General features: G+C 49.8%; 7 protein-coding genes across 7 annotated transcripts; 3 read left to right on the forward strand and 4 right to left on the reverse strand.

Annotated features, from left to right (window-relative positions):
- Positions 1-758: 758 nt before the first annotated feature.
- N7515_007168 (uncharacterized protein) lies at positions 759-1,427 on the forward strand (the record flags this gene model as incomplete). Its single annotated transcript, XM_056667912.1, has 1 exon — positions 759-1,427. The coding sequence occupies one exon, from the start codon at positions 759-761 to the stop codon at positions 1,425-1,427; it is 669 nt and encodes a 222-aa protein (XP_056521508.1).
- A 425-nt stretch (positions 1,428-1,852) lies between these two features.
- N7515_007169 (Zn(II)2Cys6 transcription factor) lies at positions 1,853-4,214 on the reverse strand (the record flags this gene model as incomplete). The annotated part of the gene is made up of 4 exons (XM_056667913.1): positions 1,853-3,088; positions 3,134-3,667; positions 3,718-3,745; positions 3,817-4,214. 4 exons carry the CDS (start codon positions 4,212-4,214, stop codon positions 1,853-1,855), a joined length of 2,196 nt encoding a protein of 731 aa, XP_056521509.1.
- Positions 4,215-4,650: 436 nt separating this feature from the next.
- Positions 4,651-6,530, forward strand: N7515_007170 (putative MFS aflatoxin efflux pump; the record flags this gene model as incomplete). The annotated part of the gene is made up of 5 exons (XM_056667914.1): positions 4,651-4,836; positions 4,898-5,158; positions 5,214-5,549; positions 5,597-5,777; positions 5,830-6,530. The coding sequence occupies 5 exons, from the start codon at positions 4,651-4,653 to the stop codon at positions 6,528-6,530; spliced, it is 1,665 nt and encodes a 554-aa protein (XP_056521510.1).
- Positions 6,531-7,010: 480 nt separating this feature from the next.
- On the reverse strand, positions 7,011-8,614 carry N7515_007171 (FAD-dependent oxidoreductase; the record flags this gene model as incomplete). Its single annotated transcript, XM_056667915.1, has 2 exons — positions 7,011-8,332; positions 8,392-8,614. 2 exons carry the CDS (start codon positions 8,612-8,614, stop codon positions 7,011-7,013), a joined length of 1,545 nt encoding a protein of 514 aa, XP_056521511.1.
- Positions 8,615-9,499: 885 nt separating this feature from the next.
- Positions 9,500-10,313, reverse strand: N7515_007172 (putative extracellular soluble lytic transglycosylase; the record flags this gene model as incomplete). Its single annotated transcript, XM_056667916.1, has 2 exons — positions 9,500-10,106; positions 10,171-10,313. 2 exons carry the CDS (start codon positions 10,311-10,313, stop codon positions 9,500-9,502), a joined length of 750 nt encoding a protein of 249 aa, XP_056521512.1.
- A 1,027-nt stretch (positions 10,314-11,340) lies between these two features.
- On the forward strand, positions 11,341-12,228 carry N7515_007173 (uncharacterized protein; the record flags this gene model as incomplete). Its single annotated transcript, XM_056667917.1, has 2 exons — positions 11,341-11,698; positions 11,780-12,228. The coding sequence occupies 2 exons, from the start codon at positions 11,341-11,343 to the stop codon at positions 12,226-12,228; spliced, it is 807 nt and encodes a 268-aa protein (XP_056521513.1).
- A 186-nt stretch (positions 12,229-12,414) lies between these two features.
- On the reverse strand, positions 12,415-14,006 carry N7515_007174 (SMP-30/gluconolactonase/LRE family protein; the record flags this gene model as incomplete). The annotated part of the gene is made up of 7 exons (XM_056667918.1): positions 12,415-12,632; positions 12,699-12,778; positions 12,854-12,950; positions 13,007-13,216; positions 13,274-13,381; positions 13,438-13,786; positions 13,845-14,006. 7 exons carry the CDS (start codon positions 14,004-14,006, stop codon positions 12,415-12,417), a joined length of 1,224 nt encoding a protein of 407 aa, XP_056521514.1.
- Between the last annotated feature and the right edge of the window lie 1,353 nt (positions 14,007-15,359).

The following is a 15,359-nucleotide window of genomic DNA, read 5'->3' on the forward strand; positions in this document are numbered from 1 at the left end:
AGCTATAGACATAGAGCCATAAATACCAGCACAACATCTTCCCTTACTCTTTGAAGAAGTTTCCGGCTGCTGGTTTTCCAAGGCCTCTGTTGCTCACAATTGACGAAACATAGTCCTTTTCATCTTCCTATATAATGGACTCCTCGGTAGGTTTACAAGAGTCCTCTAAAACGCCATCTAACCCGGTGGCCTTCTTCTTGACGCACACCTTACAGGGTCGTCCATGGTCACTCGATCTCCCACATCTTCCGTCGCTGCATTGATCACATGGAGGCAAATCAGTGGTCCCCTGTGGTCGACATGATACGCGCTGGAGAGATTCGCTACACCTATTGCAAGGGATTTTCCCGTCACAGGCCATGATCCTCTCAGCGCACCGGTAGCATTCTTTGTCTTGAGGCACAGGCACAAATCCGAGTTTTTCATGCCTTGCCTGTTTTTCAACTTTTCTTCTCTCCTGTCGATCTGTTGATGTCCTTGCTCCTTCTAAGCTCCAAATTGCACCGCATTTTTGCTTTTTGACATCCCTCGCCTTTGAGTCATTTGGGCTCATGAGGATGCAGTTGCGGTTTGTCTGGAAGCATCGCCTGCACGGCTGCTCCTGGTGTATCCTTCCGATCTGCACGGTTCTCACCAAGTACTAATCGTTTAGCTTCCCTTGACCGTGGTGGCTTTGGTACCCAATTCTTAGCGATTACAATGATGAAGGAGCAGTAGAAGCCTTTCAAATCTTCCCCAACATTCATGGACAGCACGCTATGGACGCCATCTCTGGTAAAAAGCGACCGGAGGAGCCCTTCTCTCTCCTAAATGGGCTACTTATCTCTAAAAAGTTTGTGCGTCATTTTGATGCCGGCAAGTTCGTCATAGAACCTGATATTCCAGATATTGTTCGGGAGAATACGCTAGTGTCCACAGTCAAGCGGTGGCTCCATCACAAGCCGCAGGAGTACCGGGTCAGGATAGTTGACCCAGACTGGGAAGTGAGTGAGGAAGGGATCTCTAGAAGGATCAGTCTCACATTTGGACAGCTTGACGGAAGCAAGCTGGTTTTTCGTTCTAGCTTCCGCCCTGCAGCGAGGTATCTGTACTTCCATTATTATGTGCAGGTGCTACGAATGTGCTGGCAACATAGCAGCCAGGGAAAGTCAAGCCAAGTATCTGCAGTCCAGACATGGAAAGGAAGCCTATTCTGGGGGCGCGTGGGGAGATATCTACCGCGTAATATGATTTTGGTACTCATTAAAGGGATGGGCCGCGAATATCAATTTGTGCTCAAGGAGGCTGCGGGGAGTCGGCCCGATAACGATAATCTTCTTCTGGGACGTTTCGTTAAAAGTTCCACGGTGCGACCATGGAATTTGGTACCTGATGGGTTCCAAAATGTTGTCTCAAAAGACGAGGTTTCGGATGAACTTGGAGGATAGTGATGATGGATAGGCTGTGATGGATAGGTTGTGCTTTCTGTATAATAGTCAGCCCATAGCAACATTAAGATTGTATGAATGTCACTCTACATCTACAAGTAAAGCTGCCGTCGTACCTGATTATGGAGGCCGTACGTCTCTGCCGGGGATAGAAAAGGTCTTCTATGCGGTTTATGCATTTTATCCCATGTTATATTTTCTACAGCCTGCTCCGTGCGATTGATCATTATCCCTTTTAATATCAATAAGATGAGAGATTCAAAAAGACCTCTGCGAAGGGCTTCTGAAAGAGATCCAAAAAAAAGCTCGGAGTGCTATTTTAAGATATACTTTCTGTTATGCCATCTCGAGTAAGATAGATCAGAGTATTAAAGAAGTCGTAACAGCCATCGGGACTGACACATCACTGCTATCTAAGAGGAGCATCACCTCCTTTGTGCATGCAACGCATTCCACTCCATAGTGTTCAAATTAAACCGATTCGCATCCACATCCACGGAGCCCGGGCCAGCCATCTCAGGATATCCCCACGGCCTCAAACTCGTAGGCATCTGTCCCCCATTGTCATAATCCATCGCAGGGATATTGAACTCCATATGCATGGGCACTGACAGGTTATCCGCATTGACAGCGGGTGCACCACTTGGCTGCGCTGTGTCCGCATCATGTCCGAAATTCGACATCATCTGCATCACTTTGTTTCGGATATCCGACACAATCCGCGGTGCCACTAGGGGCGTCTCCTGTTGTCTGGCTACCTGTTCACGCGCCTTCCAAGCCTGAAAGACAATCCGAGAGAAGACGATAAAGAAGGGGCGATCGTCCTCCTTGGCATCCATCATGCGGACCTCGTAGTTGTTGCTCATCACCTCCCACACCCGGTCTGCATGCTCTTCGACGGGCCTTTTCTTCAACTCCTGGAGGAGGTGGATGTACGCGGGGAAGGGGAAGTGGAAGTGAACAAGCCACAAGTATCCCTTCGTGAGAGGTGACGTCATGAGGTTGGTGTCGCACTCTAGCATGCGCAGTGCGTAGGAAATGCCAACGTTGCGCTGTGTATCTGTCTGCTGCGTGGAGGTTGTAGAGTATTGGGAGTAGTGTTGCAAGAGTCGATTCTTGGCCATGTAGCCCCGCATTGTCCAGATCGTCATGAAGTGCAGTGGGTTTTCTGGATTGCAGGATGCCAAGTATTTCCCCTCTATTGTCTTCTCTAGCGTTATAGCCCGTTCCATTTTGTCTATGGCAGTAGACCCAGGGGCGATCGTGGTCAAAAAGGGATTGGTCAAATCGAGGTGGAAGGCACTATGACGGACAAAGTCGGCGAGCTCACTGCGCACAACAGCAAAAAGCATCTCTGTTGGTCTGTCGTTTGGTGCGGGTGGAGTTTTGATCTCTTGCTGAAGTTCGAAATCACTCACATTGAGAGGAATGCGGCAGTCCCACGTAGGAGCCAGCGACGTGGTCTTATAATCGGCCATCTCGCAGATGCGATTATCAAAGATGATCAGAGACCACCATAGTCTTCGACGCATCTCCGCCTCTAGAGCGGAACATTTACCGTACGTTGACTCATCATGAATACCAATCCGCTGACCAATTCGTATAGCAACGCTAAGCATTGATGAAAGAGAAGTAGGGTCTGTGTCAGGTCTGATCGACACCTAGAAAAATCAGCGAGTGTAGAGAGATTGATTTGACACACCTACTAGGTATAGATATAACGCGGTTAGGCATTCCCGGTTACTAGATTGTAGAATACAACAACTCCGTAACGCTTGCTGGCATGCAGACTGATACGCTGTTAATAGATGCTTTTTAGCATATCCGAAGAAAGCACTGCATTGATCCTCGGTGAGACTGAGAATGGAGACGCTATAGATACTAAACATCAATGCTTCTAATGTGGGATTGACGTTGGATATATCGCTAGCAGCATCGATGATACGCGTTTGAAGCGTGGGAGTGTGCGTGACTTTGAGAAGAGGATTGACGTTGTCCAAGTAGATCTGCCAAAGCCTGAAGATCTGTACCTGGGTCGGATGAGAAGCAGAAAGGTTATCGACGTTCGCTGCCGGTGAACCGAATAATAGGTGGTGGTGGTCGTTGCTTTTGCCTTGAAACGTATGGTTCCATGCCTTCTTAATTACTGCGTGGCGCAGATCATCGTTGTCGCCCAGGAACCCATTGTCATTTTCATCATCTTCGCCGTCATTGTCGTCATCATCCTTGGGATCTGCGGTCTTTACCAAATGTCAGTGAGCCCCACGATCATTCGTAGAGTCGATCATACCTTTTGACTCATAGCATGCCAGAGATTTCTGCCATATGATTAGCCATCATGAAGTACGCTCGGGCGTCTGCACTAAAAGAACAAGACAGAGTGTCGTACAATGATTTAGACTTGGCTGCTTTGTTTTCTTTTAAGGGGCGAGAGTCCCGAACAGGAAGTGTACTTTCCGACCGAACAGCATCCGGAAGTTCATCTCGCTCACCCTCACTTGGAGACCTACGGCGGTCTGTAGTAGCCATGTGGAGAGGATCGAATCTGATGTTATGCTGGCGAAGCAGGCTCTCATAATGTCTTAGGCGCGCCAGAAGATCTCTCTCGGGAAACCTCCGGCGTCGCTGGCGGATTGCTTGCTCGCACTGCTCACCAGCACGTATACAGTTGGCGCATGGGAATGTACGATCACACTTGATCTTGCGTTGCTGACACAGAACGCAGGCCAGCACACGCCGAGACTTAAAGGTGGTTGTCCGTTCAGATGGAGAGATCGGCGTCGCCATTATATGAGACTATAGAGCGCGTTGCAGCAGTAACGTTATTAACAGATCTCGGACCCCGAATCCCGGATCCCGGGTTGGTTTGGGGAAGAAGGAAAGGGAAGAGAGAAAGAGGGAAAGGGAAGGAGGAAGTCGGGGTTTATAAGATCCGAGACGCACGCTACGTACTCCGTACTTGCAAACCTTCGCACTTTCTAATCCCCGACCATCATGTTGATCTTGCAAAATGCGAAATCGCCGGCCATATTTTGCCCCTTGGGGCCCTTTAAATATGGGTCCCCTCATCATCCCCTCATCATTAATTCTGGATAATATTAACCCTCAAGCATTAGCCGATTGATCGTGTCTTGGTGGGTGAAGCTACGGATACCACAATCACCATATCTCCTCCACGAACTCTGACAACACCAAATCCACTACGGTGGACGCTCCAGAATTGATGAAGGAACATAGCGAGGTGGCTACCAATGCATCCGTCAAAGACGATGGCCCAGCCAAAACTAGAGGCCATCCAGGTCCTCCAGGCCCGCCCGAAAATCAGTCCACACTTAGGGTTGTATGTTTGATCGTCTCGGCTTTTGTTGCCATGTTCCTCGTCGCGCTTGACAGAACAATTATCTCAACGGTATGTGTATCATACAATTCCTTCAGCACAGTTCTAGTGCTAAGTTTTGCACAATTGACAGGCCATACCTAAAATCACCGACGAATTCGACTCCTTCGATGACGTTGGCTGGTATGGAAGCGCCTACTTGTTAACATGCTGCGCGTTCCAACTCCTATTTGGCAAGCTTTATAAGCTCTTTTCTATCAGAATTGTCTTCCTTGCCAGCATTCTAGTGTTTGAGGTTGCCTCTGCTATCTGTGGGGCGGCTCCGAATTCAGTCGCCTTTATAATCGGAAGAGCAATATGTGGAGTTGGCGCTGCTGGTATTCTCGCTGGAACTGTATGTGACCCTAGTCCTATCCTCTTTGTACCATTTGCTGACAGATGGGTCTCAGATAATGTGCATCATTCATTCCGTGCCTCTCCAAAAGCGTCCACAAATTCAGGGATTGTTCGGGGCCCTTTTCGGTATTGCCTCTATCGTGGGTCCTTTGATTGGCGGTGCCTTTGCATCTAATGTGACATGGAGATGGTGCTTTTATGTAAATTTGCCCATTGGTGGCGCGGCAATGGTCTTTATTGCTTTCTGCCTCAAGATCCCTAAGCAAGATACAGCGAGAGTCTCATGGATGGAGAAGCTGCTACAACTGGATTTCTTCGGCACTACACTTCTGGTATCTGGTGTGGTCTGTCTGGTATTGGCACTTCAGTGGGGAGGCCAGACCTACGCTGTAAGTTATGTGCACTATTGTTTTCGACCACAACTGACAGTTTCTAGTGGAGCAATGGCCGCGTCGTGGCTTGTCTGGTTCTCATGAGCGTCTTACTTCTTTCCTTTGTTACTGTTCAGGTCCTCCTTCCAAAGACAGCGACGCTCCCACCGCGCATCTTTTCCCAGCGCAGCATCATTTCAGCCTTCTGGCAGACACTCTGCGTCGGCTCTAGCAACTATATATTTGGTTAAGGCACCGCACGACCTAGTAACATGCCCTGTTATTGACTTAATCATAGTGTACTTCCTTCCGATCTGGTTCCAAACCATCAAAGGTAGTTCGGCCGTGGAATCCGGCATCCGCCTGCTACCGATGATGATATCAATGGTCGTCGGCTCAATCAGTGGTGGGATCACAAACTCCAAAATCGGATACTACACCCCACTAGCTATCATCGGATCCTGCATCATGTCCGTCGGAGCGGACCTGCTCACCACCTTTCACGTGGACACCAGCGAGGGAAAGTGGATCGGCTATCAGATAGTTTACGGAATCGGTCTGGGCTTGTGTTTTCAAGTTCCCAATCTCGCCGCTCAGACCGTTCTTCCGAAGCCTGACGTGCCATCTGGGTTAGCGTTAATGCTTTTCGGTCAGATGATCGGGGCCGCCGTATTTGTCTCAGTTGGGGAAAATATCCTGGCCAATCAGCTCGTGAAGAGACTTTCCGGGCTGCCGGACTTCAACTCCCACCTTGTTACCTCCGGGGGTGTCACGAAGCTGCTGAATACAATGCCGGCTGATCTGCACGACACGGTTCTCCATTCTTACAATGATTCTCTACGGAAGGTGTTTCAGGTCGGTATGATCATTTCTTGTCTGACAGTACTAGGTGCGGCTACTCTAGAGTGGAAGAGTATCAAGAAGGGACAGCTAAACCCCGATGCCGAGGATAAGGAGCCGACTGGAGAGGGAAGGAGTGCAGAAGCGGAGGGCAAATAGATACCAGGGGGACTTTACGGTATTTGACCACTTGAATTGAGATTGGTATAGTCCAGTTTCTTTAGCTAGTTTTATACAATTGTAATTTAGTTCCAACAAGATAGTCGTTTGTATGACTGACCGTGTCGCTGAAGGACCGAGAGTAGGAGGTTCTTTTATGTCGATTGTCACTATTATATTCGCTTCATTACTAACTATCGAGAGACTCAAGGACAGGGTTCATTTTCAAGAAGTCCAGATCGCCATGTATTCAGTATCCGATCAGAATAATTGACCGCATCTAGATCCCTAGGTTTTCCTCAATCGGTATGAAACGGAACAAACTTTTCATGTTACGCAACCGGTCTGTATGAGCGTTAGAACGAAGCAGTCAAAGACAAATTGACTACTTCATTGGCGGTCCTCGACCTGGTTGTTTGAATACTAGAAGCTCTTTATTTGAAGTATTCTAATACAAAACTAACGCTATACCGCTTCTAACTAATCCCAATCACCGTCTAACAGATCCGCAACCTTCTTCCCAGCCAAAATATCCGCATGAATTTCCTCAATCGTCCACATCTTGAATTTATGGCCAGGAGGAAAGTTGGTATTCACAAAATTGGTCCCCAACACAAAATGTGAAAACGCCTGCCCATACTTCTCGTAGACATACGCCTCAGGGTCGTGCTGGAATACCCACTTAGGGAACCTGACCTTGACCTTCTCGGGATCCTTCTTCAGAACCTCATCCATGTCAACGGCACCGAGGTTCTCCGAATTGACAAAAGACATCTTCTGCACACAGCTAACCCGTTGGTATCGGAGTAGATTGTAAATGCGGGCTCCTAGAGGTCCACCACCTGGGGTGCCCCCAGAGCACGCGAGTTGCAAGCATGTCGCCAGTGTCACGGCATCCTCGATAGCCAGCGTTCCGCCGCTGATGGAGGCAGGAATTGTGGTATGTGCCGCGTCCCCGACCTGCACCACCCGGCCGCCCTTAGACGTCCACCCTTGGCGAAGATTCCGCCATAGCAACGGCCAATGCACCGTTGCGCCCTTAGGCGTGTTACGGACCAGCCCTTCGATTGCAGGATTCCAGCCTGGAACACGGTGAAGCACCTCCCGAACCTCCGCCGGATCCACGTCCGGGTCCCATGACTCGATCGGCTCATTCCCGCCCGGCTGGAGGAATATATCCCGCGGCGTGAGCCCGTACGCCACAAAGTCCGGCGATATAAAAAGTCCCAGATGCATGCCCGGGCCGATCCAGAACTCATGGTTTGAGCCACCCTGCTCCACAAGCTCGCCCCACCGCGCTTTGAATGCTGGATCTTGCAGCGCTAGCTCCGTCGGGAGCGCCGCTCGATACACGGACATGCCACTCGATCGCGTGGGAACGTGATCTCCCGCAATGAGCAGGTCTGAACGCGTCCTAAATGCATCGGCCGCGACGACAAGCTGCGCGACGCGGACGCTGCCATCCTCCGTGACAACGCCCGCGACATTAGCGGCTTCGTCTTCGAAGTACCGTTCTACGCGATGCCCATATTCGACTTTTAGGCCCACGCGAGCGACCTGACGCAGCAGCATGCGATAGAACTTCCGACGGACCTGATGCGGGGCCACGTGGGGTAGAACTTGTCGCTGGGCGAGAAGCTCCGGGCTATTATATCCCAAAGTGGTTGGCCCTAGGATCAACTCACCATTATGGCGCCGGTAGTACATCACACTCTCTGACTGATCTTCTTCGAGGTCTCGACAGATATCGGGCCAGTGGCGGAGGGTAGAGATGGCGGAAGGCCCAATGACGATGATATCTCCTATCGATTATCAATGATCAGTTATATGCCTCGGTCATCCATCCAGGCCAACAACGAACCAGTATAGACAGGGCCCTGGCTTCGTTCCAGGATTCCTACCACATTGTGTCCCTTTCTCCAGCATTCAAGGGCTGTGATCAACCCAGCTAGACCTGCCCCGACAATCAGGACATTGAGGTACGTATCCGGAGATCGCTTTGGCAACTGGCTCGCGGTTGACGACCACTTCTGGGGATTGAATTCATCTTTATCCCCGTGTGAAAGATAACCATTTGACACCATTTTGTATATCTAATTTGATTATGATCCCAATTGCGGGATGAGGACATCAGTGAGGGACGGTGCGAATCATATATGTAAATCATATATGTGTATGGTCTGCCCGGAAGCCTAGTCGGACCGTCGGGTATTTTATTGCTGTACCCCGGGCCATTTCTAGAAATCTCAACATCCCGGCGTCATGGCAGGTTGTCGGCGATTTATCCCCCGAAGCCTCGTAAAAAAGAAGACTATTGCCTCCACACAGTTAGCACAATCTCACTGTGCCTACCACTTATATAATCCGGTTTGTTTAAGGAATAAATAATTTAAAAATACATATATATCCCCACTAGGTCGGGTACGAACAGCGATGGAAACCTACGAAGATCATATAAAATCTTGGATCGAACCTAGTGATTAAGTATGAAGTACCTCCGTTGGAATTTAGGCAAAGACTTAGACGGGATTTATTATTTAAATATAAGCTGGAGTAAGCGGCCGGCGCTGGGGGTCTTGAAGTTGACAACTTGACCCACCGTGGTGAGTTGGAGACGGGCGACGACGACCTTTCGACACAGCTTGGACGCAGCGCGCGGTAGAAAAACCTTGTATAACATAAAACCCGTGACCTTTCACAACAACAGCCCGGGTGGTCTAGTGGTATGATTCGCGCTTAGGGTATTCAAAACCTGAGCAATATTGCGCGAGGTCCCGCGTTCAATCCGCGGCTCGGGCCTGTTATCTTTTTTTTTTTTTTTTTTTTTGCTTTTCCTACTCGCACTCTGAATGAAGTGAAGAAGATAGACAGACTGGATTTAATTTTGCGAGTTTCGAGTCGACCAAGTAAATAGAAAATGTGTCATGTATGTACGAGAACTGCCTGAAAGCGTACTTGAGTCCGACTATCTAACACAAGCTACCATTATCACACGACTGATCACACTTGTAAGATCCAATCCAGTTATCATCACCATAAACATCCAACCCCATAAACCAACCATTCAGCACCTGATGCAAGTAATCCAAGTTCTGGGGAACACCATTCGACTGGCCCTCAGACGAACAAGGATAATCCTTCGTCAGCCCCTTATTACCATTCAGCCCACTCCCAGCAGTGAACCACCCATTATAAGAACCCAATGCCTTCAGCGCATTGCCATCCGATCCATCCAGCTGGGAGGTAAGGTAGTGCGTTCCCGCATCGACGTTATCCTGGATGGAATCCGTGCACTCGCCGTTCGGGTAGTTCTCGCAGGACACCTGCATCAAACCCGGCGTCGGCCCGCCTGCATCGGCATTGCAGGACGACTCTTGCATGGCCAGCACGGCTAGGATTACCGGGTCCACCCCGTACTTGGATCCGGCGCTTTGGAAGTACTGATCGTACTGCTTGCAGCCTGAGCCGATGCCGTTGTAGAAGTCGTCGAGCGAGATGTGGGAGACGTCTTCCAGGGCTAGGAAGGGTGGGTTCCAGCCGCCGTCCTCAATGCCTTGATTGAGCCAGTCTTCAGATCTGGTTTGGATCTTCTTGTTAGTGCTGTGCTGGGTTGCTCAAGAGGGTGTTTCTCTTTTCTTACCCGTTTGGACCGGTGGTTGGGGTGACTTCGTCGGTTGATCCCTCGGCCTTGGGGTTTGCGCCTACTCCGGGGTTTGCGGACTGGGCGGCTGCATGAGTAGCCAGGGAGAGCGTGGCGAGGGAGAGATACTTTGATATGGCCATTGTACGGAGTAGTTGTTTGATGTTGGAAAGCAATCGGGTTTAGGTGGGATATCTACTTGGGGAAATGCTCATCTTTTATGTCTTCTGGGAAAGCAAATCTATTTGAAACTGTGAAGATTATTCCCTGATAGAGGCTTCTCATCGAGCAAGGTTGAAGAAGGTCACATCCGATCAAGCTCATAACACTCGACCAGTTCCTCAAAGTAGAAGTATACCCAGATTAAAGCACTTCCTTAATAGGGAATGGCCTCCACTCGGAGCCAATCAGTCCGGGCCGATCGTAATTACGATGTGACAGTACAAACGGGACCGGGGTAACTCGCACGGCCCGCTAGTATCCACAGTCCAGGCACGGGTGGCTTCGGTAGGCCACGAGGTCTCTCGAAGTCAGTTCTTGAACTGTTATGGTCTTCAGGCTGCTAACTACTCCGTATGAATACAACTATTTCGCCCAGCAGGATAATTTGAATTTCGTCAACTTCTGATCTATGTCTCTTTATTGGTCCTTTCTCATGCATACCACATGCATTTACTAATGGCCCCCTCTTTTCCAAACAGCGAGTATGTCGATCATCTCCGGTTGAGGTTAACAGTAAAGTTGATCCGCCAATTCCAAAATGTGAACATTCAACTGGCCTGGCCACTGATCGTTATGGGATCCAGAGCAGATAGTAAGTCTACAGTAGAAGTTATTCCACCAGTCAGCAACATCGTCGTTCCTACATAAGCGTGAGTAATCGTGTAACTGCCGCAGTCGAGTTCAAAATAAGCCTCTATTCCGACCACCCATGTATCCGCTAACACACGCTAATACGAGGCGCAGGCCCTAGAGCTCCGACCTCCCCCCCCCAAGCCCGTCATTTTCAGCCATTTTCAGCCATCTCCGTAATTCAGCTTATCTCAGCCCCATCCGCGTGTTTCTCCTGAAGTTCAATGTACTACTAGTCCTTTTTCCCCTTCTCAATCCAACAATACCACCCTCATCAGGCCGCCAGTACCTCCCCGAAAGCGATATGCGATCGACACAATGTCAGACATCCTAAAAAGCCCCTATGGACTATCCGTCCGCCGAAACGGCTCCTGCCTCAACACTGAAACAGATTGCGGCCAAACCTGGGCCCCCTTCCGCGCCTGTTGTCCGGGCGGCACACACTGTCCCGCCGGACAAGATAACGTGAAATGTTGCCCGTCAGATGCAGATTGCTCCGATCTGGTGGATAACACACATTGCGCAAATAGCACTGCAAATGTCTACAAAGCGAAGGGCTGGTTCTGCTGCGCTGCGGACACCCAGGCTTTCGAAAGACCGGATGGCTTCGTCGGCTGTACAGATGATATATCCGTACTGGGAATCAGTATGAGTCTTTTGGCTATTAAGTATCATGGTATGTAATGCGTCGGCGGGCGAATGGTTGCCATAAAAGTCTCACGTACTACTTGAATTTGGGTTCTGATTTTCGCCACAGCAACTACAACCACATCCCCATCCCCATCCCCGACGGAATCAAGCGCAATAACTAGCACCGCGGAGCCGTCGGTTACTACCACTGGACTGACTCCCACCGATGCGACCGGGGAAGGTAGTTCATCTTCATCTCATACTGGGGCTATTGCCGGTGGAGTTGTCGGCGGAGTAGCTGGGTTGGCGATCCTGGCTGGTCTGATTTGGTTCCTACTGCGTCGTCGAGACAAGAGACGAAAATACGTAGCGACACCCACGAACCCAAGCCCTCTCATGTCTACTATGGGTGGGACTAGTGCACCCGTATCGAGTGTGCCCGCCTCAGAACCGCCTGGTTCGAATGTTGTTGAGTACTTTAATGAGCTACCCGAGGGGTCAGAGCCCAAAGGACCGGCGGAGCTTCCTGCTCGGGAGGAACCCAAGATCCATGAATTACCAACGACATATCGGTGATGGTTGGGTGATTACCCAGGTGGAGTTTAGATACCCGTGCGAAATTTTGTCGATCTCATGTCTGATCTTCTACGCGTATGTAAAGAGCCGAATATACCTAATTCTGACAGTTAAACCAAACCCCTCATATCTCTGCGGTATCAAATATATTACATCGGATCGTAGATCAAACCGAGGCGCCCGTTCTTACATCTCGCTGTCAACATAATTGCCGGCCGCTGCCAGGGTGGCATAGAACAGCTCGGTCTCGGCGCAGATGACCATGCGTCCCTTACCGGCGAAGTTGAAGTTTGCCGTGCCTGTTCCAAGGTGGATCTTGCCGATAAGCTTTCCAGAGGGGTTCCAGACGTGAACGCCATCGGCACAGCCGGCATACACGTTGCCCCAGGAGTCAGTGTGGATGCCTGTCAAAAGTCAGTATGGATGGCCTCAGATACACTACCGGGGGAGATTTAATTTGCTCAACGTACCGTCAGGTGCACCGGAGTTGGAAAAAGCGAAGATCTTGCGGTTCTCAAATGTGCCGTCCTCCTTCACGTCATATCGGTAGCTAGAAAACACAGAGTCCAAGATTAGCCTCACTGCACCAGAGATTAACAAGAGCAATATCAATGACAAGACATACACAGCAGCAGGACGAGTCCAGTCGAAGCCCTTGAAGCCGTTGTCAATTCCGGTATCGGTGACATAGACGTAGTCGCCATCGGGAGAGAAAGTCAGGCCTATTGGAATGTCAGATGCATACTCACTTTCAGTCTCCGTACATGTGATTCCTTACCGTTGGGGTGATCGAACTCATCCGCGACAACGGTCACGGCACCAGTGTCGGGGTTGAATCGGTACACCTGGTCCTGGATGCCGGGAGCAGGGCGGAAGTCCTGCACATAGCCGTAGATAGTGTCGGTGAAGTAGATATCCTTGCTCTTGGGGTGAATCGCGACATCGTTCAAGGAGTTGAACTGACGACCGAAGAAGTTGTTAAGAATGACTGGCGTGCTGGTCAGTTACCAAAGACGCGAAGAGAATCGAACTGATCTGAACTAACCGGTAGTGTTATAAGGGCTCTTCGGATTCATGACTTGCAAAGCAGGCGCCTTGTTGTCACCCTGGCCTTCGCCGGTGAAGATAATCTGTCCGCGATAGTTGGTAGCGCCTAGGCTCATTGTAAGTTATGTCCAGATTCACAAAGTCCGGTATCTGTTTACTTACCATTGGGATTGAGAATGATTGGTGATGCAGGGACGGTGGTGATGTTCACGAGACCCACAGCATCGCGCTTGTCGGAAACAGCAGCAGCTTGCGCAAGGGAGATTTTCTCCACGATGGCGGACTTGTGAAGACCGGTGCTGGCGTTCTTAGCGCCTGCGTTCTGGACGAAAAAGACCTCATCGGTTCCCTTGGACCAGACAACGGCCTCGTGGAAAATGGGATCCTTTGAAGTGTGCCCGATGCGGGTGAGGGTAGGATGATCTCCAATGATCTTCAGGAACTCCTTGTCATACACATGGAAAGGCTGGTTGGCCAGACTGTCTCCTGTCGACCCTGGAGGAACAAAGGGCTATGCATGAATCAGCAATTGGCAATAGTAATAACTGATTGTAATTGGAATCACGTACAGTCTTCGCATTGAATTCAGTTGGAGGCTGGGTCGTATTCAGGACATTGAACGCTTTCTGATCAATGAATTGCGCTTGAGCAGGAAGCTTGCTGGCACTGGCAGGTGCCAGATATGAGCCCAAGAGCAGCAGCGTCGCCAGAGATGATATTTGAGGAGCCATCTTCCTTTCGCGTGACAGTTAGGTAGAATTATGCTCAAAGACAGGGGGCGGGGATCAGTTATTTTATCCCACGGAGTTCGGCCATTTCAAAATCCCACGGGCTGGGGAAGTGGGGGTAAATGCAGAAATTCTCCGCATATTTACTCCGTAGGTGAAGCTATTTCTCCCGTCAATTCGTGTCTCCAGGTGTCTGTCAAAGCTGATCTGTGATCGGAGTTCGTCCGATGGCACGGCAATTAGCCTCGGAAAAGGCCACCGACGTCACCGCCGACATCGCTATTCGAATCCAAGGTCATGTGTTTTCACCGAATTAGGGGAACGCCATTTTTTTAAAGAGCCCTGTTGAGCCTGTTCAATGCTGCTATACCCAATTTCTATTTGTGCATTTGAAGGGGAACGGCTGAGGTAACTTTACCTCAGCATGCTCAGACGACACATGATTCGCTGGGTCATGTTCACATGACCTGCCTAACCAAGTTAGGTTCAGCTCAGAAGTGTCGTCTGAGGAGTATTTTGAAATTTTGCCAAGAATTACCGACCAACAACTTGACCGCTCCTTTGGTTGTGTGAATTTCGATCTCAACGAACTCAATAACCACAGACCTGACCATCTTCAATCTTACAAGCGTCATAAATGCGAACTGGACAATTACTTTGATACTATTTTGAAGTTTCCACGCCTCCTAGAACGCAGGTCTTATGCTTGAACGTGCTGGTGAGCAATGTCGAGTTTTATCGGGCATCTACATGGCAATAGCCTGGTAGAGAACACGCGTTTTGAGACCCGAGCTGATGATTTTTCCTTCGATCAGTCCATTTATATCCATCATGCCTCGCTTAAAAAAGACTCTTCGAGGTAAATATCCTCGCATTCAATCGTCTGATACCTCGATCGAACCGCGAAACGAGACCGAGCAGCGGCTTCACGAAATTCAGGGGAGATTGGCCGCAGTATGTGATGAGATTGAGCGTCGAAACCTTATCACGCAAGCTGTCCAGCTCATATACCACTTCGACGCCCATTCAGGGCAGATCGACTGCATCTCATGGATGCTGCAGGAGAAGCGGGATTTGGTACTCGTCGCGAAGACGTCGTTTGGCAAGAGTCTGATCATGCAGGTGCTGCCGTGCCTCGTACCGCATTCGATCATTCTGGTTATCATGCCGCTGCTTGCATTGGGATACGAACAAGAAGAGAAGATTCGATCCCTAGGCCCCTTTGCAAGGCCCGTATTTGTGCATGGTGACAATGTCAACTCCGGAACGTTGTTGAGAGACATCCAACAAGGCAGATATACCCACGTGTCACCATAGAGGTGCTTGACGGTCTGGGAGTCACAGAGTGCTATTGGA

The sequence above is a fragment of the Penicillium bovifimosum genome, assembly GCF_028826915.1.
Source record: "Penicillium bovifimosum strain IBT 22155 chromosome Unknown utg000005l_segment0_segment0, whole genome shotgun sequence".
Taxonomy (NCBI): Eukaryota; Fungi; Ascomycota; class Eurotiomycetes; order Eurotiales; family Aspergillaceae; genus Penicillium; species Penicillium bovifimosum.